Below are 27783 nucleotides of genomic sequence, written 5' to 3' on the forward strand. Positions count from 1 at the left end.
TCTTATTTAATGTGCTGGGATCTCTGCAGAAAAAGCTTCTGAAAAACATTTTCTCTTCTCTTAAGAATCTCTCACCTCTTTCTGGACTCTGTGGGAGACAGCAGAATTAGGATGCAGAGATGGCTATTTGTTCTCCCCTGTGTAGTAGGGCTTCTGTTTTCTCCATAGGTTGCAGGAAATGCCTGTCTAATAATATTTGGCATGTTCCATTTTGAAAATGCTGTACAACCACTAAATAACTAACAATCTCGTTGCACCACTTTGAGGTAAGCAGGTGTTCTCCCCCTTGGACAGACAAAGAAACAGGCAAAGGGGCTAGGTTGATTCCACTCTGATATTTGATGTACAAATATGACACTTTCCTACTCTACTATCTGTGAATATTCAGAGTAATATCTGCTAACTTTAGTGACTATTTTTTTTTCCTTGTTACCCTATCATGACCATCAGTACAGCTTGGAGAGAGAGTGAACTGGGTTCTCTTCTGGTTTGTACTTTATCAGTCGAATTCTTCTCTAAGTTCCCATCACAAAATTGGTGGTGGTGGTGAAAGAGAGACTCCAGCTTGATTTTCAGGTCCTGGGTGGAACTTGCAGTACTGGCATTGGGGAAAATCATCTTTATTATTTGTGCACTGAGCACATTTGAGTAGACATTTCTGAGATTAAATATTGCAGTATTTTAAGCTTTAATAATGAAAAGTGTAAGAAATTAACAACACGATGGTGCTTCTGGGCACTCAAAAAACAGTCATAATCTGCATTTGTCTTTCCTAACTTTTAATTGTAGAGTTGGGTTCACATCACCTGACACCCCCAAGGAGTCCAGAGCTGTCAGGCATCTACAAAAGGGAATTTAAGGAGAACAAGGAGCCATCTCCCAAAGTGAAGCGTAAGCGCAGCGTGAAGATCAGCAGCTTGGCACTGGAGCCTGTACAGTGGCAGAATGACTCTCTGCAGATCATAACCAGTGCTGGTGACTTGAAAAGCATGGATGAGTTTCTCCTGAAAAAGGTACGCTCGGCCATTTTTACTTCAGCATAACTACAATAGAGAACAAAAGACAGATAAAGTGCTGCTGTCTTGTACATTACTTAATCAGGGTCACCTCTTGAAAGAGCAGCAGTGGCAACATTTATACCACAACTGAGATGACAGTTTTAGATCAAAAGCTGCAATCTTGACTATAGCCATTCTAAATAATTTTCCAGAGTTACCCTTGTTATTGTGTTATTCACAGTCAATATGGTGGGCAGGGTTTACTTAATCAATACATTTTTTAATACTGGGAGAGAGAAAAAACACTCCTCTTTGGTCTCCAAAGGAAAACAACTGATCAGCGAATTGGCTGTTTTAGTTCCGCACCATCAGAACAAAATGAAAAGTCTTCAGGAAGTCGTTGGTCTGATTGGCTAACTGGCTGGCAAGGAAATAATGTCTAAATGCAAAAATCAAAGTGTATTCTCATAACCTATCAATATCAAACGATGTAATCTGCTTATAAGAGGACAGTTTCTCCTTAAGAAGTGGTGCTGGTGCGTAAAATAGAATATTGTAATTCTTTCTATGGTTCCCAGATGAATGATCTGGATAATGAAGACAGTAAGAAGGACACACTTGTGGATGTGGTGTTTAAGAAAGCATTAAAAGAATTCCGGCAAAACATCTTTAGCTTTTACTCATCAGCTTTGGCGGTAAGTAAAGGTGCTGTCATGTCAAGTACCAGTTTAGAAGAGTAGCACATAGAAAACTTTATACCAAGGAAGAATGAAGGAAAGGTGCCCTAGTTTCCCACAACAAAACCAAACTACAGCATCTTTAATGCACCTTAAAATAGTGGCGGAGACTCAAAGGAGGGCAGAAACTTTATAAATTTAAAAAGTTCATTCAGTGAAATACATATGCTCCTCTCGCCGTAAGCTGTGTGCTGTGTCTGGGTGCCTTGAAAGTGAGATGCTTGTACAATCTACTCAAATGCTGTTGGTTCTGTCAAATTGTAAATCTGGTGTAATGACTCCCTGATAAACCCTACCTTCAGCCGCGTGTAACCCCTATCACAGTAATGCAGGTAGTATTCTAACCTACAGTGGGTCTTGTACTGCTCCAAACCTCAATCATATGCTGCTGAGAAGCCAAAGCTACATTGTAGGTTAGAATGTGCACAATTAAATGGGAAGTAGTAAACTGTTACAGCTACCCAAAGTGCTGGAAACATTGTTGTTAAAATTCCAGTGATAGAACTTCTACAAACTCAGAAGTCTTTGCCCTTTGAGTGTCTGTATAGATCTGCATTGTATGTTACAAGATTAGGCTTCCCAAAACTAACAAAAATTCTCTAGCACTTTCATGCGATTCCACACTTCATGTAGCTGGTAGCCTGCTCAGTTGATCTCTCTTTTGCTGTTCAATCCACCAACAAGCCACTGTACAGTACAGTGTATTCTATGAAATAGCAATGGACAAACTAGCTTTTTCATCACACTTGTACTTACCCACATTCAAGGGCCAAGTGTGCCAGTCAGGGCTGGAACAACTTTCTGAATATATGGAAATCTGTCCTATTAAAGTCCGTTTTCTGATCCTTTTGTTTCTATAAGATGGATGATGGGAAGAGCATCCGGTATAAAGACCTGTATGCCCTGTTCGAGCAGATTCTGGAGAAAACCATGAGGCAAGAGCAGAGGGATTGGAGTGAATCACCCGTCAAAGTTTGGGTCAACACCTTTAAAGTATTCCTTGATGAGTATATGACAGAATACAAACCTCTGGATTACAGTGCTGCAAAGGTATGCAGGGAACCAGTCTGCCTCCTTCTCACCATACCTCTGAGATGATGTTGTAGACTGTCAAAGTGGGCAGCCACATTGCTGCGAAGCCTTGGGGATAAGGCTGGCAGGAGGCCTCCAGTAAAAATAAGTGTAATGCTTTTCACCTCCGGTTGTTCAGCTGGCAACCTCTGAAAAATGGGACAATTATTCTGCTCATCTGGAAGTGGGGGTAGTAGAGGGTCATGTGCACTTTCTGGTGGATTTGAGATTATTTTCATCATCCAAGGGTGAGAAAAGGCAGAGGAACATAGTATAGAGTTTACTAGACCTCACCAAGAGCCTTCCAGTGCCTTCACTTCTGGGATCAATCATGCCTTAAAAATAAAGGTGTTCCTTCATTCTGCCTCTCTGCCCGTCCCCCAGTGACCACCTGCCCAACTCCCTCTCAGCTTCGGCTGCCACTGAAGAGCCTCTGCAGGGTATGGTATGGGGAGGTGAGGGTGTCCAGGTTACAGATCAGTGCGGCAACCAGCTAATGGTCACAGAGCAACCAGAACCTACCACAGTGCACACCCTGCTCTCACATCCACACTGCCATTCACACACACAGGTTCCTCACTCCCTGCTCTTTCTGCTCTGCAATTAAAACCACTAATGGCTCTTAGGCCAGGCTGGTGGGGGTCACCAGTTGTTGTTCTGGAGAGGAGAGCCAACCCCTCTCTTCTGGCTCCCATGCTGCAGCTCATCTACAGTCCTCAGGGCAAGTTTCTTGTGGGCCACAGTCCTTGGACTGGATGTGAGCCCTGTAGTGCAGTTTTTTCAAAGCCCGGAGCTCTCAGCTGAAGCAAGGCAGTTATGCAATTAAGGTTGAATTTTCAAAATCACCCAGCCGACTTGAAAATGGGATTTTGGCTCCTAAGTCACTGACACGCATTTGAAACATTTCCCATAATGCCTGTGTCTGCAAGTCACAGTGTGCATTGGCAGAACTGTGTGAGTGGTCAAGGACATGAAATGTCCAAATTGCTTGTAGGTCTGGATTGAAGTGAACCGGCAGAGCTGTGGAGGGGGATGCTCGGGCCTGGAATTGCAGGGATTGTTGCAGGTCAAGATTGATACTGCTATGCAGCCATTCACTTTCTGCAGTGTTATTTTATCCAAGATGGCTGGGGCTGGATATGGATTTGCGGATGAAGAATAAGAAGAGGTGGAATGAAGATAAATTTGAGAGAATTCAGCAGACTTAACTTGAACTATTACTCTCTGATTTAATTATTATCTTTAAATCTCTTTTAAATACACCTTAGGTGCCAAAAACAGAGAGAAAAAAGAGAAGAAAAAAAGAAGCAGATGTGGTAAGTTGAAATCTGTGCTTTGGTGTTAAAGAATTAAAGTCTGCGTGGTCAGAAAGGAATCATGCTGATAGAAATCACTGTGCCTACATTTGAGCATTGTAACTTACTAAGAACAAATCTCACTGGAAGAGAGATTTAACAATGTGCTAGGAAAACTAATGAGATGAACTAGTTTTGCTTTTATCTCTTTCTCTCTTTTTTGGCTTTGCTTTTATTGCTAATTCCAATTTCATGGGTTGGTAGAAGGAACAATATAATTTATAATGAATGCTGCGATTTAGTCGTGGAATCCATAACTTCCAAAGACCTCCGTGACTTCAGCCAGCACAGGCTGGGAGATGCAGGGTCCCTTGCTGCCTGCGGAGCCTGGAAGCTGCTGGGTACCCCCGCAGCTCCAGGATGTCAGGTGGACCCCCCGCCCCCCCTCACCCCCCCCCCCCCCCGCAGCTCCCTGCCACCACAGGTGGCGGGGGAACACCCACAGTTCGCAGCCATCAGTGGAGGGGGAACCTTGGAGCTCCAAGCTCCCAGGATAGTGGGGGCCCCTGGAGCTCCTAGCCTGCATGCAGCTGACCAGGCTCCCCATTTTGTCATGGATAGTTTTAGTAAAAGTCAGGGACAGGTCATGGGTTTCTGTGAATTTTTCATTATAGCCCATGACCTGTCCCTGACTTTTACTAAAAATATGGGTGACAAAATCTTAGCCTTATAACAAATAATGGAATGTATCAGTGTATAATATGCAGCAGAGGCTAGTATGTGCCTAGATGTCCATAGTGTAAAATTCAGAAAGTTGCATTCCATTCTTGTAACATTAGGTCAAAGGAATATGATGTTTTTATTGCATTTAGAAATGGAGCCATCTGCTGGAGAAGGAACAGAACTGCAGTTTAGTAACTAAAAAAGCCCACAAAGAGTCTTGTGACATCTTACAGACTTTTAGGCTATAAGGTGCCACGGGACTCTTTGTTGATTTTTACAGATCCAGACTAACACAGCTACCCCTCTGATAAAAGAGCGCAATTTACAGAAGTGGGTAAATATATGAGATATCTGTATCCCAGCTGCAAATGCTCAGATTGGCAGTTAGTTGTTTAGGAACTTGAATGCTGATTTCAGAGTCCAAATACAGTTTTCTGATGTCCATTCAGGTTGCTAATGTTTGAAGATTGGACTCATCAAAGTAAAAAGAGCAAGGAACAAGGAGATCCTTCCAAATTGGTGCTCTGGTAACACACTTAAATCATTAGAGTTTCAATCTCACAACTTGACATGTCACCAGAACTCAAGGGAAATAATTCCTTGTTCATTCTGTCTCTGCAGCTCAATATACACCAATTTGTGTATCAGTTTTATTTTATTCAGGCACAGACTTAGGCGGCTAGTTGTGAAAGATCTATAAGTAAATTGCTTCAGAAAAGAAAATGCAAATAATACACTGACTCAGACAGAAACACACATCTCTTTTGGGATTATCTGTGGTGAAGAAGGTCTGTCCTGAATTCATTCCTAACAAAGAAGCTGTGGCTGTCGAAATGCTCCAAGTGCTGACAGTTAATTCACCCATTCTGCAGCAGGCTGTGCATCCAGCTCTCTGTCAGTTGAGCCACTGAATTGTCAATCTTGTATTTTGTCCTAGGTGGAAGAGCATAATGGTCACATCTTTAAGGCAACCCAGTACAGCATCCCCACATACTGCGAGTACTGCTCCTCCTTGATCTGGATAATGGACAGGGCTTCTGTTTGTAAATGTAAGTATGGACCGTTCCGCTCATCTTGTGTTCGTTTCCTGGTGATACCTATTGCGCTCCTAAGGATCCCCTGTATATTTTGCTCTTCCTTTCGATGACATCCTGAGGCCATGAGAACAGGGGACCCATCTAGGGTGCTCCCGAAATCAGCCAGTAGGGTCACTGTACAGCACACAATGCAGAAGGGAGACACCAGCTGTGGGAATTGTGTGTGGGCATCTCACACAAAACTGCAAATCCACTGCTGGCTCTTGAAGCTAGTCATGGAGCGGTTAATTTGATCTGTATAAAGGCAGTGAAAGGAGTAAGAAAAATATTAGCAGGGAAGAATGCTGAGCTACGATTCCATAGTCTCGGCACGTGGATACGTGGCCTTTTCAGTCTGTAGAATTTCTGGTGCCCTGATGTGCCTGACACCAATTAATCCAGTTTAGAGTATTGAAATTGGAGTCAATTGGACCTTTGTGGGTATGAGAAAAAGTTCAGAGAACTGAGGGCTTTGTCCATTGTTTTAATTTTTCTGACGGCTCTAAAAATTGAATGTGGCTTTTTGATGGGAGAGGAAGGGCTGAAGTACTGTTGTCGTGGTATTTTAGTACAAAATTGGATACAGGGAGAACTGAAATCAGATATTTCCAACCCAGTCAAACAGATCCAAATCTAGTAGTTTAGAGTAGCTTCAGAGAACCATATAAACTTGTGGAATATCTTCTGAACCAATCCTCCAAACCTGGGAATTGTCAAAAAACATTAACTGTCGTACCTTTTAAAAATAAAGGCTTTGATTGTCATTTATTAGGGCTGTGAATGCAGATAAGGTATTTCTCAGCCCAAGTGGTATATTGAGTGCAGAAGTGGCCATTTGTGAATGCATATTATGTGTATTGCTGGCATCTAGTGTTGTGAATTATACCTTTAGGATACACACAGTTCGTTACTAGGCTGAGGCACACGAATTCAAGACTCTGAGTGTTCCAAAACAGACCAAAGTTTTATTGCGCAATTCGCCACAACACTTGAGTGTGGTGGGCCTCTGCTAATCAGGAGCTGACCCAGATTTTAGGTTTTGAGGAACCTATATACCTTTTAGCAATGCATGTATTCCTCGTGCACAACATCCCCCCAGCCAATAAGCAAGTCATTTACTTATCTTTAACCTATTACACTTGACTATGCCCTGCGTATTAGCTATTAAACAAATGGTTATGTCGAGACTTTTCCATATTAGGTTGTTGCTAACAGTTAAGTCTTTTTCCTTTTTTTGTGGTTTTACCCTTGTGCTTTTACCCTCCTGTCTCAACACAGCCTTTGTGATCTTTCTGAGACATGCTGTGCCCTACATACAGAACAGAGAGACTTACAAGATGGAGTCGCTTAGGTTAACTGCTCTCAACACTAGCTGTAAAAATCAGGTCCAAAATATCAAGCAGAAGGCTGTAAAATGTGCAGAACACCAAATCTTTGCACAAACGTTAGCTAATTAACTTGTATTGTGGCTTTACTAACTGTGACATTTTGAGTCCACTCAGTCCAATAAGGGATTCTATCACTGCTTGCACTGTGTCTTTGGGGGCCTTTGTATAGAAAATCCCCAGACTGAAAGATGAAATAGTAATGGGAAAGCAAACATATACAAGTTACATGGAAAATAAATGGAAACCTCGGGCTGCACGTTTTCATATCAGATAAGATCCCTTTTCAAATAAGAGGTACCTATTGCTTTAAAACAGTTTCCCAGCTATAGGAAGGATCCAGTGTTTGTGGACAACCTCCTGCCTTGAGACAACTATTCCCCAAGTTCTGGATGATCTTCAGTTCAAACCACTTCCACTTGAAAAGGATTTGCAGTTTGTTTTTTTAGTCAGTATAGATATTCAAATTAGGGAAAACTCCCCCCTTTCTGTAGAATGGGGTTTTCCTTTTAGTTTCAAGTTGTTCCCATTTGCTTTGATGGTTCCCCGTTGTTTTTTCCTGGGCTGGACAATGTCTAGATCAGGGGGTGGGCAAACCTTTTGTCCCAAAGGCCACATCTGGGTGGGGAAATTGCATGCAGGGCCATAAATGTAGGGCTGGGGCAGGGGGCTGGGGTGTGGGAGAGGGTGCGGTGTGCAGGAAGGGGCTCAGGGCAAGGGGTTGGGGCAGAGGGGGTGTACGAGGGATCAGGGAAGGAGTTGGGGTGCAGGAGGGGGCCCAGGGCAGGGGGTTGGTGTGCAGGAGGGGGCTCAGGGTAGGGGTTGGGGTGCAGGAGTGGTGCTGCAGAGGGTTGGGTGTGTGCTCCGGCCTGATGTCCCTTACCTGGAACAGCTCCAGGGTGGCAGTGGCATGCACCGAGGCCACATCAGTCTGCCCTCGCCTGGGGGTACTTCCCCCAAAGCTCCCATTGGCCACAGTTCCCCGTTCCCGGCCAGTGGGAGCTGCGGGGGGCGGTTCCTGCAGGCGAGGGCAGCACACGGAGCCCTCTGCCTCACTCCCTAAGGGGTCGCAGGAACATGGTGCCAGCCGCTTCTGGGAGTAGCACATGGCCCGTAGCGCCACGGGGGTGGCAATCCAACAGGCCGGATGCAGCCGGTGGGGCGTATTTTGCCCACCCCGGTCTAGGTGCTTGAAGCCAGTCTCATGGGTCTGGGGAAGTAGCTCCTCTCTGCCTGATTGCTTCACTGTCTTGTTGTGAGGTGATGCTGAAGTACAGTTACAATTTTGTATATACGCTCCTCCTTCATAACCATAACCTGTACACATAGCTCAGAATGACTATTCAGTGCATTACAAGCTTTCATAAAAGATCTTATGTGATGCACTCTTACAGTAGAATAACAGAATGCAATCACTTGGTTAACTGTTTCTTTTTGCTGGGTTAAACCTTTTGTCCCTTTGGGGTGTCTGGAGTCTGATTATTACACGAACATGCTAGGAGATACTGTAAAGTACTAAGTATAATTTTTTCTCATTGTTACAGTATGTAAGTATGCTTGTCACAAGAAGTGCTGTCTTAAAACCACAACCAAGTGCTCCAAAAAGGTAAGACTTGGTCAATCCACTTAAATATCTTTTCTCTCCTATGAGCATAGCTTTAATTAGTGATTTTACGGAGTGTTTACAGGTACAACGGTGGAATTGTACTAGCTGGAAACTGGGTTGCATTCCTGTGCATGTGTGCCAACTGCAGAGGTGAGCTCACTCGTCAAGGAGGTGGAGAGCTAAATGCTTTTTTGTACCACCTGCCATTCCACTCATCTGCTCCAAGGCCTTAAATATTCTCGCCAGCAGGAAGAGCCTGCTTCATTTTACAGCATTTATGAGATTTCAGAGTAGAGAAATGAGTAGATGTAATTTATAGCACATGTCACGGTGTATATAGTACGAGGTACCTAGTCGAGGCCGAGGGTATCTAGTATCACTTGTATTTCCTGACCTGTGGCGGTGGTTTTTCTTTTCCATTTTACATCTTGTTACATTTTTATAGCAATTAACTTGTGTTATCCTAGATACTCCAGCAGCCAGTGAAGTCCCCTAGTACCCACTTAATAAAACCTTGCATGTTCTCTTAGCTGTTATTTACCAGGCAGTCAGGATGTATAGACAACAGGGAATAAATTCAGCAGGTTGTTAGAGATACCAATGAACCATTAAACTTTTATCTTTTCATTTTCTCCTGTGTTTATTGCACTCAGTAAGTAACTGGTATGGCTCCTGGTAATGTATGAGGAGAATAGCATATGCAAAGCTTTATAAGCTTCCAAAGTGTAAGTCCCAGAGGGCAACATAGTTCAACTTTTCCCTGTGTGTCACTAGAGATCCTCTTTGTTAAAGCTTGGAAGAACATTTGAATGTATTTACTTTAACATCGTTTTTCAGCCATCCCCCACTCCCTACCCTGACCGTGCATGTACTGAGTCTCTGCAGTGTGTTTGAGGGAGCTGGATCTATGATGATAGACAAATAGCAGCCCGTGATACTCTTACAGGGATAAATGCATTTCTGTGGTGTTTCCAAGAGAATGGAGTTGCTTTACATGGTTAAGCTTTTTGTATCCTTATGATCTCAGACCTGAACCTGTGTGTTTTATGCAAATATGAAGGAGAACTGATATCTTTGCTACATGCCACCTCCCTCCCCTTCTGCTCAGGAAAACCAAAAGGTTATCCTAATGCAGTTGGCTCACCAAACAGGCCTACTGCTTTGGCCACAATTCAGTGGCACACAGCCAGAAATGTAGCAAACGGGAAATGAAAGAATTCAGTCCAAGAAAACTCTGCTAAAATAAAATAACTGCTTGGTGTGAATTCATTTCCTGAGCTCTAGTGAAGTGACATTAATGTATTCTCCAAGTTCATCTTTAAAAATCTGGCTTGCTAATGCCCAGGAAAATTTGGAGTCTGAAAAATAAATACCAGTCCAAGGTACTGATCAGAAATGGTTAGATCATTTGCATTTGTTAATTTGTTGATGCTGGATGGATTCAGGCTGTTAAGGATTACATTTTCACAGTGCATGAGCTGAGAGGGTTGGTGCCATTTGGTATATTTTGAGAAGGTGCCCTTTATCCAAAAGGTAACAGCAGATTTCCTAGTTGTTTTTTAACTTTATGCAGAACCTGGTGGCTTTTCATTTAGGCTTATGATGGAACTAATAGAGCATCAAGCTTATCTTAGCTGTGTATTTGCTTTGATGGGCCTTGTAGTTTGCACTAATGCATTTTATGCCAGTGTTGGCAGTTGAACACAGTGACAGCAAAAGTTAGAGTTTTTGTTATAGCACTTGATTATAGCTATAGGAACAGCCCAATCCTGGCACTAAAAGATTAAGAGATGATAGTACAATAGCTTGTGAATTTTACACGAGATCAAAACCAGTTACTGTCACCATTTCTTCCTGGTGTGTTCTTGCATGGAGGTCTATCCAGTGTGGAAACCTCCCCTGGATGTTCCCTCGTGGTGTTTTCATTTGTGCCTTGGTAACAGTGAATGAGAAGAAGCAGACGTGGAAGAATGGCACTGGTCAGAGGTCTAACCAAGCCGCACTCCTACTTTCTCATTCATTGTTCTGGTTGGATCACTACCCATGCTGGGTTTGAACATACAGTCCATATGTTCAAAGCCTCCTAAGTGGATCTGTGCATTATTGTGTGAAAAGTTATTCTCAGTCTTTTGACTTTCTCCAACCAGAATCTCTCATTCAGCTCGAATGTGATCTAATTGTTTGCTGAACGTTGAGTCTCTAAAATGCAGTTCCAGTCAGGAAAGTGACTCTGTAAAAATAGAGAATGTCAGCGTCTTTTACTGATTCTCTTTCTCTTTCAATGGCTTCTGTGTCACACTTGCTCAAAACCATTTTTTTAGCTGTCAGCACTGTAAGTTCATCTAGGGATCTCAGAATCAAGCCCAAGTGTGTTCTCCTTGATGTATCATCACCAGGCAATTTTGTCAGTGAGGCATGAAGCAGACTAGAATATAGCTCACTGTTGCACAGCTGTGTTGGTTCTACAGTAAAAATGTCAGTACATGAAGCAAATAATGACTCTGAAGACCCAAGCAGAGTACCAGTGGGCCATTTTACAGAGCCATTTTTCTGAGCACAGCCCTGTTGCAAGCCTTAACTATGAACATTTGTTGGTCTTTGTGGCAATGTGCAGTGCTGCAGACATAGCAGAGTGAATACAGGGATAGCTACAATGACCGAGAAAGCCTATAGGAAAGATTGGATTTGCAGGGCAGTGTACAGGCCTTTCCTCTCTTCCCTTGTGCTCAGTTAGATTTACTAGATTAATTTGCAAATAATCCAGTTAACTTTGTTTAAAAATGTGAACTGCATCTTGAACGACAGTCATATTGCATTGCATGCATTGAAAGGTTCAGTCCCAAGACATCCCTAGGTTTACTGTGCTGTGAGCAGCATTGCATTGAGACCTTTGAAAAGGAATTAAGAAATCAATCTCTTTCTCCATATCAGTATGATCCTGAGCTTTCATCACGGCAGTTTGGGGTTGAGCTCTCCCGACTGACCAATGAGGAGCGAGCGGTGCCACTGGTGGTGGAGAAGCTCATAAACTACATTGAAATGCATGGATTGTACACTGAGGGCATTTACAGGAAGTCAGGCTCAACCAATAAGATAAAGGAGCTCCGACAGGGTCTTGACACAGGTAAGATGAAAAAGAGAGAGTCTCAGAGGGGGAACAAAAGGGACAGCCGAGAACCTCTATGAACAGGGAATTCATGTCATCTAAATGGGGCCAAAGCAAAGGAACCCTTTTCCCTTCTCCCACCATAGATTCTGGCTTTTGGTACCATGAAACTACAGACATTTCTCTAATACCAGCCTTCACCAAAAGTCTGCACTGTGTTAGAGCCCTCCCATCTTGTGGAACTGTTTAATTCTTTATTGTTTTATTCCTCCTCTTGTGCACAAGTGTGCAAAAAAAATCATAAAAAGTTGGGAGAAAAAGCTACATTAGCCAGGCTTCATATGTATCAACATCACCTAGACTTCCAAAGTGCTTTACAAACGCTCTCTAAAGACTTTCACCCCGGAAAACTGGCTCCTTTCACTACAAGAGTTTTAACATGGTCATATTAAAAAAGCAGGTGCCAAGGTTGTGCTGTTGTGCACTGTGTGATATGAGGTTGCTACAGTATTGATACCTGTTTTTCTATGCAGTGTTGTTGTAGCTCTGCCCACTGTAGAAGAGCCTGAGACATAAGCCCTTGTATCAGAGGGCTGGGCTAAAGTAGCGGTCAAAACTTTGCTGATATAAAACAAAATCAGGCTGTGAGCTTGAGGCAGGCCCTGCTCACAGAATCTGGCAAGAACAGGGCTGATATTGCAGAAACACGCATTGCTGAGTGCTAAGCACAAAACACACACACAAACACGTTCCAGAAGGGTGGTACCAGAACACCCCATACCAAGAATGGTACAAACACATTCCCCAAAGATAACAGGAACATACTGACCCCGCCTAAAGATATGGTCAGGATGACAGTGTGATGGATAGAAATGTACAAGGTGGTGGGTTGTGACATCAGAGGATGTCAACTATCAGAGGAGTAATACGTAACTTGTTTGTATCTGTGTATAAAAATGTATCTCAGGGGCAGTGTCTTTATCTAGCCTAGGGAGGAACGGAAAGTCCCGCCATTTGCTGAGCTGGTCCATTGTTATGGATATACATGTATTAGTGCGGGATACTAGTACTGTGCTTCATCGACAATAAACCTGGCTGGGTTCCTTCATACCTTAATGGATCTTGTGGTCATTGGGCAGTTCGCTCGAGGTCTGCCATGCCAGTTGTCTGTGCCAGGCTGGGGTGGCACACAGAGGGAACACACACAGGCAGCCGAACATCTGACCACACCCATGATAGTAGAAAGACAATGAGTGAGGTAATAGCTTCTATTGGACTGACTTCTGCTGGCAAGAGACAAGCTTTCGAGCTACACAGAGTTCTTCCTCAGGACCTCTCTCACCCACAGAAGTTGGTCCAACAGCAGTGGTTAGGTAATAGCCAGTGCTAGTACTGACATGAAAACACTGGCTTGTTTACTGGATCAAAACTGATCATTTGCTTTTTCTTTGGTTTCTTTTCTGCTCCCTCCACTCGGTGAACAGATATTGACAACGTAAATCTAGATGACTACAATATTCATGTCATTGCCAGTGTTTTCAAACAGTGGCTGAGAGATTTGCCCAATCCTCTCATGACCTTCGAACTCTACGAGGAATTTCTGCGAGCTATGGGTAAGGAAGGTCCATACAAATCCTATACAATCACACACAAAACCCAAGACGGGGAAGGTACAGTTAGCTGCAGGTACCAAACCCAGTTTCTGCTTGCCCAGAACAAGCAGTCTTTTTTTACTTTAGTTTTATCATCACCATTGCCATGACAAGCAGCAAGCAAGTAGATTGTGTGCTTGTACAATTGTACGGAGTGTTTGAGTCCAAAAAGTCATTTTGGTGATCTGTCATATTCTATGATGTAACTGGAAAGACAGTGCTGGAGCCTCTCCCACCTGCCTCCCTCTTAGAGCCTTTTCCCACTGCCGAGGTCTTCCACTGCAGCAGGGAAAGACTCCATCGGAGGTGACGACACTGCTAAAAATAGCAGTGTAGGTGGGAGGAATGACTTTGGCATTTAGAGAGCCGTGTAGGTGTTGCTTAATTTGTGCCAAGGCTTGCCAGGGCTGAGCTCTGGCACATCTGCTCCAGCAGCTTTCTGCTGTTGAAGCCTTTCCTTGCAGCCTCCCCTTGCCAGAACCTTTCTCTGACGTGTAGGCATGCACTGCAGTGTGGGCACAGCCTGCTTTTCCCTGTGCCATGTAGCCACGGACAGCACTGTGGCACAAACTAATCCCTTACACTGTTACAATAGTCAAAGCCTTTGCCGTTCATAGCCCTGGTACCATTGGGCTTGCCGTGTGAAAGTTAAAAAAAAAAAAAATGCTTGAGCCCTGGCACCTCTTTCGTTACAAATTAAGCAGTGTGTGTAGGGTATATCCCTACAGCCTTCATGCATGTCTTTACTCACCTAAGCAGTGCCTCGCCATCTACAGTGCTGTTTCTGCCCGTGCTAGGGTGGTACGTAGCATATGATTTTGATGGTGAGCAGAGCAGAGTGTGCAGCATAGACGTGCCCCAGGAGACGTTGTTATTCAGCTCCCAACTCTTTTGGAATCTGTTTAAAAGAAATCAGTGTCTTATGCTCATGTTTTTTGCATAGGATACTGCTACCCGAGGAACCTGCAAAGGGGGCTTGCTTGTATAGGCAGGGAGAGGAGGGAGTTGTCATCCCTGTGTCTGTGCACTGGCCTCCTGCCCAGCTCCCCTGTACTGGGCCATTCACTCTACCTTCACAAGTAAAGATGGCAGAAGACACCATGGGGAGGTTGCCTGTAATATGTGTAACTGTGTGTGCTCTCTCCAGGCCTGCAGGAGAGGAAGGAGACCATCCGAGGTGTGTACTCTGTCATTGATCAGCTCTCTCGCACCCACCTCAATACCCTGGAACGCCTCATCTTTCACCTTGTGAGGTAATGGCAGACCGCAGCATGGGATCATCATACTGCAGCCACTCTTTCTCTTCTCCTTCCTCACTAGGGGCCTGATTCTGATACACTTACTCCCCATGAGTACCACCATACTCCATGAGTAGTTCCACTGGAACAAGGTACTGTTCTCCGTGAGTAAAAGTACCTGAACATGGGCCTATGTGATCCAAGTACTTTTGTCGGGGAAAAAGGGGAATGAAACTTCACAAGGGAGTGCTTTAAATTCTGAAATGGCTTTAACGCTCTGGACCCAAGGGCTCTTTTCCAGACAATGCTTTCATTGACAGCTAATGCCAATATTGTTCTTCTTTTTATATATAAGTTCCCTTTTGTAATAGCAACAAATGTTTCAGACTTGCTGAGAAGACAACCACTTTAGGTCTCAGCTGGTTACAAACACATGGTTCCATGCCATAGACCTAACCCACTGAGGGATGCAGTAAGATTGCAGTGGATCACAGTGCTGCCACATGATGCACCCTTTAGTTTGAACATTGAGGGTCTAAGGATCATGTGTGATGCTTTTGCATGAGCTTAGACAATATCTAGTTCAGGCTATAGTCACTGTGTTACAATCTGCGAAGTTTCCTGCCATCTACATGCATTTCGACACATCTGTGCTCTGTTTCTAAGGCATAGCTTAATGATGGCTAAGTGAGTTGCTTGCTACTGTAATAAACATGCACTGTATCTATTCCTTTTTGGAAAATAGGTTAAGTAGGTCTAAACAAAAGATTTCCTAAAGAGCATCGTGGCATGTTGCATGGTTCACTCAGTATCCGTTGTCTTAACTTTTTGCCCTTGTCTGGTATAACATTTACATCCTTGTAGAGTTACCTGTTGGTCTAGTTCCTTACCAGATACAACAAATTGAAGCTCTTCACTTCAAAGCTATATAATATTGTGGAAAATCTTCCCCTGACAATGACCTCCAGATCTCATGTGCATATACAGCTCTCTTCTCCCTGCCCTGCTCTGAATTTGTATTTCATCCTCTTTCTGTTTCTCTACAGGGGTATTTCCTGCCAGTGGTAGGTGAATTGGAGCTACCTTTAACCCTTGCTGCTTTGTTGTTTATTGTTTAGGATTGCCCTGCAGGAAGAGACCAATCGAATGTCAGCTAATGCCCTGGCCATTGTGTTTGCTCCCTGTATTCTCCGCTGTCCTGACACAACTGACCCACTGCAGAGCGTTCAGGACATCAGTAAAACAACCACGTAAGAATATAGCATTACAACTTCTAGAGTAAATCCTGTAATGAGGTCATGTCAGGACAGTCAAATGATCTCTTGAGTAATGCACTTTAATGTGCTCTAGAAGAACAGCTACAAACACATCACTGGTTTGCAAATGAATTGCCTTAATGAAATACTGTCTATTCCATCAGTAACTAGCAGCTGCTAAAGTTAGACCTTTTAAAATCTGCAGGACTGGATAACCTGCACCCAGGAGTTTTTAAAGAACGGGACAGTGAGCTTTCTCAGCCATTGATGCTGATATTTAACAAATCCTGGATTAATGAGGAAGTTCCAGAGGACTGTACAAAAAGCTAATGTGCCAGGTATCTAAAAAGGATTAACAGGATGATCTGGGTAACTATAGGCCAGTTAGCTCAATATCAGTCCCGGGCAAAATCATGGGAAAGCTGACGTGGAATGTAATCAGTAAAGAATTGAAGGATGGCAGTGTAATTAGTGTCAGTCAACACAGTTTTTTATGGAAAATAGGTCTTGTCAAAATTGATTGGATGCCAGGTTTGGTTGGCAGAGGTAACCACGTTGACATCGTAGACTTAGATTCCAGTCGGGTCATCCTGATTAAAAAATTAACACTATACAAATTCAGTGCAGCAAATATTAAATGGATTGAAAATTGGCTAATTGATATCTCCAAAGTAATTGTAAATAGGGAATCATCATCCAATGGGTGGGAAGGGTTTGTAATGTAGCCCCACGGGGATGTTTTTGACTTCAACTGGAGTTTTAAGAATAAACATGTTGGACTGTGAGAAGCTCAGATAATGGGGCACTGGGGGTTAGATAAGTACCTAGGATGGATAGTGGATCCAGGAATCATTTGATGAAATTCTATGCAGGAGACCAGACTACATGAACCTTCCTGGCCTTCAAATCTCTCCTAGAAGCAATTCTTCTGCCTACAGATGTGAAAATTACTTTGAATCACTCTTCTAAAGGTTCCTTGTAAGAAGTCGTCTCTTTGTAACTTGACTCATGTATGCCACCTTGTATCATTACTGCTCTAAAAGGATTTGTTTCAGAAAACAATACTGATAGTATTAAACAAAATATCTGCCCCAGACAATCACTGTCATTGCCCTGCGACTGCCTGTCCAGCTTGGATGCAAACAAGCACAAGTGTGTGTGTCTACAAATAGATATAGCTAGATAGCGCAGCATATCAGAAATGGCCATTCTTTCAGCCTTTCATTTGAGCATGCTGTGCTTTCCTAACCTTGGTGGGTATTTTCCTTTCCAGAGGAGGGACCTGTTTCCCTGGGGGAGCCCTCTCTTCTTCTTCGAGTGATTGCTCATATCCATTCCAGTTAGGTGTGTGCATGCCGCGTGCACGTTTGTTGGAAGACTTTTTACCCTAGCAACACTTGGCGGGTCGGCTGGGCGCCCCCTGGAATGGCGTCGCTATGGCACCGGATATATACCCCAGCCGACCCAGCCACCCTTCAGTTCCTTCTTACTGCCCGTGTCGGTCGTTGGAACAGTGGAGTGCGGCTTAGCTGACCTCCACCTTCCCTAGTTACTCGTAGTTTCTCGTTGTTATCGTATACATAGTTACTATTCTTGTAGAGATATATAGATAGATAGATTTAGTGGTAAGTTCTTACATTAATAGTATAGTTAGTTTAGTACTACTTAGCGGGGTTCGGGGAGTAGCCCCTTCCCCACACCCGGTGCCGGAGCTCATGCCCGGCTCACCAGGTTTCAAACCATGCTCGGCCTGTCACAGGCCGATGCCAACAGGAGACCCACACAACTCCTGTTTGAAGTGCCTCGGGGAATCGCACTTAACAGCTAAGTGCCCTATTTGCAAGGCTTTCAAGCCGCAAACTAAAAAGGAGCGGGACATCAGACTGAAACAGCTCCTCATGGAGGCAGCCTTGACACCATCACCTTCAGCACCGAGTGCCGGTCAGTCGGTGAGCAGAGGCACCCCTACAGCACCGGATCACACCGGTACGCCTAAAGACTCTCGGCACTGGCCGCCACTGGCACCGAAGTCGACTCCACGTTGCTCCCTCTCCCCGAGGTCGAAGAAGGCCAAGACTCCTGCTGCTTTGGCACCGCCCATGCTGCAGCCAGAGAGTGCGCCCAGTTCGGACCACCCAGCGCCGATACCCGCCGCGGCACCGACTAAATCGGCACCATTGATTCCGGTCCCACAAGGGCCGTCGAGTCCGGCACCTGATAGCTCCCTGGCGCGTGCCACGGTAGAGCTCACCATGCCATCCACGCCAGAGGCGTTTTCGGCGGCGAGAGACTTAATCGCCTTAAAGGACTTGGAACTGTCTCTACCCCCAGCACCGCCGGTGCGGGTAATCCAATCTTGGGGCAAGCCGACCCTGACTAGACCACTGTCTGTCGGCACAGCAGACTGGCACCCCTCAAGATCGCGGTCCCACAGACGCACCAGGTCGAGACGACGCTCCCACTCTTGACGCCATTCGCAGTCCCAGCACCATTCTCCTACACAGCACTGGTCAGACTCGCAGCATCGGTCAGACTCCCGCTCTCCACCTCACTATCTGCGGCACCACTCCAGTTCTTGGCGCCAATCCAGGCACCGTACCTCTCAGAGCCGTTCACACTGCAGGGACTCGAGATCTCGGTCGACCTCCCGGCACCGGTCTGGTCGCAGGTCCCGATCTCGATCCCAGTACCACTACAAATACCGGCACCGGTCCCCATTAAAGAAGGGAGCGAGGTCTGTCGGAACCTCAGCCCAAGGTTTCTCTGCTCCTCCATGGCCATCCAGGCAGACGTCGGTGTCCTCTCACGCGGACAGTTATTACAACCAGGAGCGAGATACAGAAGTGCCTACCGGGGTCTTCCAGGAGGTCCGGTCTCAGGACCCAGGACCTCACCAGTGGTCGTTTTGGACACCCTGGGCATACCATCAGGCCCAAGGTGCTCCATTGCTCCAGACCCACTCTGCTTCTTCAGAGCATCGAGCTCCAGAGGCCACCATTAGCCGTCCCCCTCCAGCTGAGACAGAGGAGCAGATAACCCATCCACCAGGTTCCCCAGTACCGCTGGAGCAGGAACCGACCCATGAGCAAGAGGCCATTCAGGACCCCCTCATCCCTGGTGTATCATCCTCTTCCTCCCCAGACGAGGTGGTGGCAGGGACCTCATCATCAGGGCCCCCGCCGATAGACCTCAGAGCCCATCAGGACCTCCTTAGGAGGGTAGCGCTCAACATCAGTCTTCCCGTAGAGAAAGTCCCAGAGGTCGAGGACCCAGTTGTCAGCATCCTGTCGGCAGATACCCCCACTGGGGTGGCTTTGCCTTTCATCAAGACCATCCAGGCCACTGCTGACACCTTATGGCGGTCCCCAGCCTCCATTCCCCCATGGCAAAGGGAGTTGAGAGGAAATACATGGTACCCTCTCGGGGGTACGAATACCTATATGTCCATCCTTCTCCCTCCTCATTAGTTGTCCAATTGGTCAACGAGAGGGAACGCCACTGCCAACAGGCGCCAGCCCCCAAATCAAAGGAGGCTAGGCGGATGGACCTACTGGGCTGCAAGGTATATTTGGCGGGTGCCCTTTAGCTCCGGGTGGCCAACCAGCAGGCTCTCCTGAGCTGTTATAACTACAACACCTGGGTGGAGGTGGGTAGATTCACAGAACTTCTACTCCCGGACTCTCGCCAGGAATTTGCCGCATTCCTTGAAGAAGGGAAGAAGGTGGCTAGAACTTCCCTCCAGGTTTCTCTCGATGCGGCCGACTCGGCAGCCAGAACTCTGGCCTCAGGTATCACCATGAGGCGTATCTCATGGCTACAGGTCTCCAACCTGCCACTCGAGCTCCAATACACCATCCAGGACTTACCCTTTGATGGCAAGGGTCTGTTCTCTGAAAAGACCGACCCCAGGTTGCAGAGTTTAAAGGACAACAGGGTCATCATGCATTCGTTGGGCATGCATACGCCTGTGACCCAACGCAGACCCTTCCGGCCCCAACCCCACTGGCCGTACTTTGTGCCCCAGCATAGACAAGACTTCAACAGAAGGCGCGGGTGGGGTAGCCGTAGACTGCAGTCCGGACCCCAAGGGGGTCAAAACCACGGCCCCCCGAAAGCACGTCCGGGGCCCAAGTCTACCTTTTGAAGGTACGCACGAGGACGGCGTACCAGTTTCAGGACAGGATCCTTCTCTTCCCTTCTCCAACTGCCTCTCCTACTTCCTCCCGTCGTGGTCCCAATTGACCTCAGACATCTGGGTCCTATGGACGGTGAAACAAAGATACCACCTCCAATTTGTTTCAACTCCGCTTTCCCACCCCCCAACCCAGTCCCTCTTCAGGGACCCCTCTCACGAGCAAGTCCTCTTACAAGAGGTGCAGTCTCTCCTCGCTGCAGGAGCAATAGAGGAGGTACCACCAGACGAGAAGGGAAAAGGGTTTTACTCCCGCTACTTTCTGATACCCAAGTCCAAGGGAGGCCTCAGGCCCATCCTAGACCTGCGAGGCCTCAACAAGTTTATGGTCAAGTTGAAGTTCCGCATGGTCTCCCTGGGGACTATTATCCCGTCCTTGGATCCTGGAGACTCATATGCCGCCCTAGATATGAAGGACGCGTACTTCCATATCGCCATCTTCCCTCCACACAGGAGGTATCTTCGCTTTGTAGCCAATCACCGGCACTTCCAATTCATGGTCCTCCCCTTCGGCCTCTCTGCAGCCCCAAGGGTGTTTACGAAGTGTATGGCCGTCATCGCCGCCCACTTCTGCCGGCAGCAGATACATGTATTCCCATATCTGGACAAATGGCCCATCAAGGGAACCTCCCAGACTCAGGTCAGACAGCATGTGGACATAATCACGGACCTATTCTCTCGGTTGGGGCTGCTCCTCAATGCGGAAAAGTCCACACTGGTTCCCACACAAAGGCTGGACTCCACTTGAGCCAGGGCCTACCTACCTCAGCCAAGTTCCCAGACAATCACGGCGATCATTCGAGGTCTGCAGAATTCCCCGACCACCTCGGCTCGCATGTGTCTCGGCCTACTAGGCCACATGGCCGCCTGCACTTATGTGACCAAATATGCCAGGCTCCGCCTCCAGCCCCTTCAAACGTGGCTCAACTCGGTCTACCGCCCGGGCAGGGACCCAATAGACATTTTAGTGACCGTTCCCCCGAGCACCTTACGCTCCCTCGACTAGTGGCTGACTCCCACCCTGGTGTGTGCAGGGCTACCATTCCATCCACCACAGCCCTCGCTGTCCCTAACGACAGATGCGTCATCTCTCGGTTGGGGGGCTCACCTCGGTCACCTTCGTATCCAGGGCCTTTGGGCATCACAGGAGCTGACGTTCCACATAAACGTCTGGGAGCTGAGAGCAGTCCGCTTTGCATGCCAGGCGTTCCAGCAACATCTTCACGGCCGTTGTGTCTCAGTGTTTACAGACAACACAACGGCCATGTATTATATCAACAAACAGGGAGGAACTCACTCTTCTCCCTTGTGTCAAGAGGCCATTTGACTCTGGGACTTTTGCATAGCCCACTCAATAGACCTGGTAGCGTCCTTTCTCCCAGGGGTTCAGAACACTCTGGCGGATCAGCTGAGCAGATCCTTCCTCTGTCACGAATGGTCGATAAGACCAGACGTTATTCATTCCATCTTCCAGAGGTGAGGTTTTCCCCTCATAGACCTGTTCGCCTCTCGCACGAACAGGAAATGCCAAGCGTTCTGCTCCTTCCAGGGTCTTTCACCGGGATCGATCACGGACGCATTCCTCATGTCGTGGGGGCACCATCTGCTCTATGCCTTCCCACCATTCCCTCTGGTTCACAAGGTCCTAATAAAACTCCGCAGGGACAGAGCGCATCTAATCCTGATTGCACCAGCGTGGCCCAGACAGCACTGGTACACCACACTGCTCAACCTGTCCATGGCCAGCCCAGTTACCCTACCACTCCTTCCAGACCTCATAATGCAGGACCACGGCAGTCTTCGCCACCCAGACCTGCAGGCCGTTCACCTCACGGCATGGCTCCTGCATGGCTGAACAGATCGGAGTTACGCTGTTCCGCTCCAGTACAGCATGTTCTCCTAAGTAGCAGAAAGCCTTCCACTCGGTCAACGTACCTGGCCAAGTGGAAACGTTTCTCCTGCTGGTGTACAACGCAGAATGTTACTCCTTCTGAGGTCTCGATCCTCGCTGTTTTGGACTACCTCTGGTCTCTTAAACAACAGGGCCTGGCGATATCTTCTCTGAGGGTGCACTTGGCGGCTATCTCCACATTCCATCCCGGAGAAAGTGGCCACTCCGTGTTTTTCCCACCACTTAGTTACTAGATTTCTTAAGGGCCTGGAGCGCCTCTACCCCCCAGTACGCCACCCTGCCGCCACCTGGGACCTCAACTTAGTCCTAAGCAGACTTATGCATCCGCCTTTTGAGCCATTGGCGACTTGCTCACTCCTGTACCTGTCGTAGAAGACAGTCTTCCTGGTGGCCATTACATCGGCCAGAAGGGTCTCCGAACTTCGAGCGCTTACAGTGGACCCACCGTATACTGTCTTCCACAAGGACAAGGTGCAGTTGAGACCTCATCCGGCTTTCCTCCCTAAGGTAGTGTCGGCTTTCCATACCAACCAGGACATCTTCCTCCCGGTCTTCTTTCCGAAGCCTCACTCTTCTCAACGGGAGCAGCAGTTGCACTCCTTAGATGTCCATAGGGCGCTCGTTTTTTATATCAAGCTGACAAAGCCCTTCTGGAAATCCCCCCAGCTGTTCGTGGCAGTCGCTGAACGGATGAAAGGTCTGCCAATCTCCTCCCAGAGGATCTCCTCTTGGGTAACGGCGTGCATACGCACGTGCTATGACCTGACTCATGTCCCTTCGGGCCATCTCACGGCGCATTCTACCAGAGCTCAGGCTTCATCAGCCGCCTTCCTGGCCCACGTGCCTATCCAGGAGATATGTCGCGCAGCGACCTGGTCATCGGTCCACACCTTTGCTTCGCACTATGCTCTGGTCGAACAGCCTAGAGATGATGCAGCCTTTGGCTCAGCAGTTCTGCACACTGCCACATCTCACTCCGACCCCTCCGCCTAGGTAAGGCTTGGGAATCACCTGACTGGAATGGATATGAGCAATCACTCGAAGAAGAAAAGATGGTTACTCACCTTTGTAACTGTTGTTCTTCGAGATGTGTTGCTCATATCCATTCCAAACCCACCCTTCTTCCCCACTATCGGAGTAGCCGGCAAGAAGGAACTGAAGGGTGTCTGGGTCGGCTGGGGTATATATCCGGTGCCATAGCGGTGCCTCTCCAGGGGGCGCCCAGCCGACCCGAGTGTTGCTAGGATAAAAAGTCTTCCGACGAACGTGCACGCGGCGCGCGCACAGCTGACTGAAATGGACATGAGCAACACATCTCGAAGAACAACAGTTACAAAGGTGAGTAACCGTCTTTTTATTCCTCTAATTTAGCTCCCCTGCCTACCACCTTTTGGGGCATTTCAACCACACTGTTTGTTTCCAGCCCACAAAGCAGGAGAATTGGTGCACACGTCCCTTCCCCTCTCTGGCATTGTAGGGCTCTAGTACTTGGGCGGCACGGCCAGCTCAAACACAGCCCGAGTTTTATCCTTCCATTTTACCACTTTCTTTTTCCTTTTTGCAGCTGTGTGGAGTTGATTGTCATAGAGCAGATGAATAAATACCGGGCTCGTCTCAAGGATATCAACAGCCTGGAGTTTGCTGAGAACAAAGCAAAAAGCAGGCTGTCTTTGATCCGCAGATCAATGGTAAGATTCAGGCGGGGTGTGGGGAGGGGTTGAGCTGGTAGTATGTTCTGTTCCTGTGTCAGGAAAAAATGGAGCAGATCTTTCCTTTGTTTTAGGAGGACAGGTTTCTCCAGCCATGTCATTGACCATAACTTCCTTTTTTACATAAAATTCAAAGGACAATCTTGTGTCCATGCAGCTATTGCGTATTTGTATAGTTTATTCAGTGTGTCTGTTGTAACTGAGAAGAATGTGCATGGTACTAAATTGAAAGTCAGAGAATAATTTGGTACTGATAAGCCAGCCCCGTTCTTTCCTCTCGTTTTCACTCAGACTAATCTCCCCTAATCTTCTCCTGCCTATTTCAATCTCCCTAGCCCCTTACACCTCCCAAAGCATCATATCCAGGGCCGACAGAGAGACTGAACCTCAGCCTTGCACTTGGCTCCCTGCATTTCCTGAGTCACACATTTATACCAAAGAAAAGCCCAAAGGAGATGGGAATGGTGCCTGTCAAGAGTTCTAAAGGGAAGTGCCACGGAAATGTGGTCTCTGGATTTCACAGGCTCATTTGTACATTTTGGGAATATGTTTTGCAAATTTGGACTAATTTATCCTGTGTTAATCAACTCTTTGCTAGCTCTGTTTATGACCTTCTCACTCCTGCACTCAAGTCCCCTAATCCCACAGTGGTCTGCTGTCTGGTACTGCCCACTATGTTAAAAGCTCTCACTTGTTTCCCTCCCACATAATGTCAGGGGGAATCTGGAGTGATGCTGCCCTTAACTAAGCCCTTGCTTTGACTCCCTGTGTGCAAGTTGCTTCATTAGTACTGCCTTCAGCAGCGAGGACTGAACTGAGCTGCCTATAAAGGGTCACTTTCTTTTCCCCTACTGCCTTTCTGGGAGTTTGGAATATCAACTCATTTAGCTTTCACACACCCAACTGGGTAGATGAATGAGAGGCAGAGTCTGGGAATTGAATCGACCTGTGTCCCCCTTTGCTGTAAGCCGAACAAGCAACAGGCTGTCATCTGCTGTGTTCTGCTCATAGAATGAGAAAGAATGGCTGATTTATCACAGGACAGTCAACCCAGGTCTGTGCTGCTGAAAGGAAGAGAAGGCTTTCCATTTATAAAGACCAAGTATCCTCCTGTGGCATGTCCTATCAGAAATCCTGCTTTGTGAATTGCAGCCAATGCTAAATCTGCTCCAAACAGGCGCTTCAACAGTTATTTTGCAAAGCTTGTGGCTCAGCTGTGCATTGGTGCTGATGCTGCAGAGAGCTGACTCACTCATGACATTAAAAGACTCTAGAAGTTCTTTTAAGGGGCAATGGCATGTGCACTCTAACCTTCTGCTTTCCTTTTCATGTCCTCTCTAATCCAGAAACCTGTACTAATTGCAGTTAGATTTATGAGCATAACCCGCAATTCAATCCCGGTATGTATTAATTGCATCACACTCCATGACAGCTGCATCCCATCATTGTGTGTAACCCTCCGCTCATTCAAGCACCATGCCACAGGCCCTTGTTTGACTCTGCCCATTCATTCCTGTGCAGGACCCACCCCAGTGACTGACTTTTCATTTCTCTCTCAGTAGGGAGCACCCTAAGGTCCCTCTCTCCTGGAGGAGGCGCTAGAGTAGCAGTAGGAACTGATGCCCAATGGTGGTTGAAATAGCCCTCAGCAACTGCAGTTGGTTACTGCAATCCACTCGTCCGCTTCTCCAAAGGCTGCTCTTGTACTCTGTCTGTGTGCACTCTCCTAGTCATGCCACTGCTCCCGCATGCTGTTCTTTGGAGCGATGATTTGACCTGGCAAATCACACAAACCTCAGAGAGGTTGGAGGGTCAGCACTAACAAATGAAAATAGCTGGGGAATCCTCATCACTTAGCCAACAGAGGCCTCTGTTTGCTGCAGAGTTCTCTCCTGAGTCTCTAATTAACCCCTCTTCAGTCAGCTTTGCCATTGTTGGCCCTTCTATTGTGTTCCTCGTTCCATTCATTTTCTCTTTACCTGCTAGTTCTGTTCTTTTCTTCCCTCCCTTCTGTTTTCATCCAAGCCCTTCTTTTTCCTTTTCTTTCCTCCCTCACACACCTTCCTTTACTCATGTGTGTCTGTTTATACACAGTACCCCTCCGAGGTGTTCCAGCTGCTTCAGTTCTGCCACCATTTCACACCACAGTGGATGGATGCCCCCCAGATACCTGCCCCAGCTAAAGCAGCGTGGCTGAATCAGGGTAGTGCAGCGCTAGGAGCATTCTAGGAGAACTAAGCAGGAAAAGAGGCGCCACTTTTCCTCTTGCCCCTCCCTTCACCAGATGCACAGTGATGTGCAGAACTTGGCACTTCCAACCTTCAGCTTTTAATTTATGGATCCAATTGATGGATCTTTTATTTTTTCCTCACTCCTGCTGCAGTCTGTAGCCCATCAGAAGCAGGTACTGCCTGCCTCTTGCTTGACAGGATGGTCACATTGTGATCGATGAGGGGAGCAGTCTTTGCAACCGTACTTGAATGTGAAAGATGACACACCTGTTTACTCACAGCCACAGTATCTCCACGCCCTTTTACATACTTAGCAGTGCCAAGCATTTGGGGACTGATTAGAAGATCAGAATCTGAGCTATGCTGCCTTTAATTTCTTTTGTTGGTCAACGTATTCTGCAATTCCTTCATTCAAGTTCGTGTCTGTGCTGCAGCATTCTCATTAAGGGTCTGTCTTTAGGAGCCCGTATTGTGCTATGCATCTTTAAAACACGCACACGTTAAAGAGCAGCTGTGTCCTTTGCCTTTCTCAGATGGGTCCAGCAAAGTGCTAGATTGATTCAGGTGAATAACAGAGGCATTATGCCAAGGCACACTTACGTTGACTACAAAGCTTTTAGCTTTTGACTTTTTCCTTTAGTAGCATTAATGTACATGATAAAGGTAAAGTAACTTTTACCCTAGAGCATCTCTTCCAGAAAGGCATCCCACTCTTGTTTTGAAGACATCAAATGCTGGAGAATTTACCACATCCCTTGGTTTGTTCCAATGGTTAATCACCCTGACTGTTTTTAAAAAAAAAAAAAAAAAAAAAAAAGCCTTATGGCATGGATGGAATATGGGTCATGGGTGACTACTGGGACTATTGCTACCTTTGCAAATGGGGAGAGGTGGTGATGCTTTATCTTCAGAATTGAGGTGATATGATGCCCCAGTGGTAGTTGAGCCTCTCCTGGAGGCTAACCTTGGAACAGCATTGGCCCCAACCATAGAGCAGGTTGCTCTGCTGCTAGAGAATATCATAGAATCCATGGAAATGTAGGGCTAGATGGAACTTCAAGAGGTCATCTCCCCACACTGAGGCAGGACCAAGTAAACCTAAACCATCCCTGACCGATGTTTGTCCAAACTGTTCTTAAGAACCCCCAATTTCAGGGATTCCACAACCTCCCTAGCTAACCTGTGCCAGTGCTTAACCATCCTTAAAGTTGGAAAGTTTTTCTAATATCTTACCTCAATCTCCCTTGCTGCTGACTAAGGCCTGGGCTACGCTACCCGGGGTGGGGGTGGGGGGTAGGGTTTGAACTAAGATATGCGACTTCAGCTACGCGAATAGCTTAGCTGAAGTCAAAGTATCTTAGTTCGGCTTACCTGGCCGTCCTCATGGCAGCGAGTCAACTGGCACGGCTCCCCCGTCAACACCACTTACTCCTCCCGCCAAAGTGGAGTATGGGCATCGATTAGTGGATCGATTTATCACATCCAGACGAGATGCGATAAATCAATCCCTGATACATTGAACACTACCCGCCGATGCGGCGGATAGTATAGACATACCCTAAGCCAATAACTTCTTGTCCAAGCCCCAGTTGACAT

The 27783-nt window shown here is 46.7% G+C and overlaps 1 protein-coding gene across 6 annotated transcripts in view; it reads left to right on the forward strand.

Moving 5' to 3' along the window:
• MYO9A (myosin IXA) overlaps positions 1–27783 on the forward strand; it is a 566016-nt gene that overhangs the window by 527818 nt on the left and 10415 nt on the right. For 5 of the 6 annotated variants that reach the window (XM_050968015.1, XM_050968016.1, XM_050968020.1 and 2 more), the window contains 12 exons: positions 790–1013; positions 1577–1693; positions 2597–2785; positions 4075–4122; positions 5762–5873; positions 8830–8891; positions 11823–12015; positions 13482–13610; positions 14797–14902; positions 16006–16137; positions 23812–23935; positions 25303–25356. In XM_050968015.1, coding sequence (XP_050823972.1) covers positions 790–1013; positions 1577–1693; positions 2597–2785; positions 4075–4122; positions 5762–5873; positions 8830–8891; positions 11823–12015; positions 13482–13610; positions 14797–14902; positions 16006–16137; positions 23812–23935; positions 25303–25356 — 1490 coding nt within the window. The remainder of the gene's footprint in view (positions 1–789; positions 1014–1576; positions 1694–2596; positions 2786–4074; positions 4123–5761; positions 5874–8829; positions 8892–11822; positions 12016–13481; positions 13611–14796; positions 14903–16005; positions 16138–23811; positions 23936–25302; positions 25357–27783) is intronic. The other variant, XM_050968017.1, reaches the window with a different exon arrangement.

The sequence above is a fragment of the Gopherus flavomarginatus genome, chromosome 9 (assembly GCF_025201925.1).
Source record: "Gopherus flavomarginatus isolate rGopFla2 chromosome 9, rGopFla2.mat.asm, whole genome shotgun sequence".
Taxonomy (NCBI): Eukaryota; Metazoa; Chordata; order Testudines; family Testudinidae; genus Gopherus; species Gopherus flavomarginatus.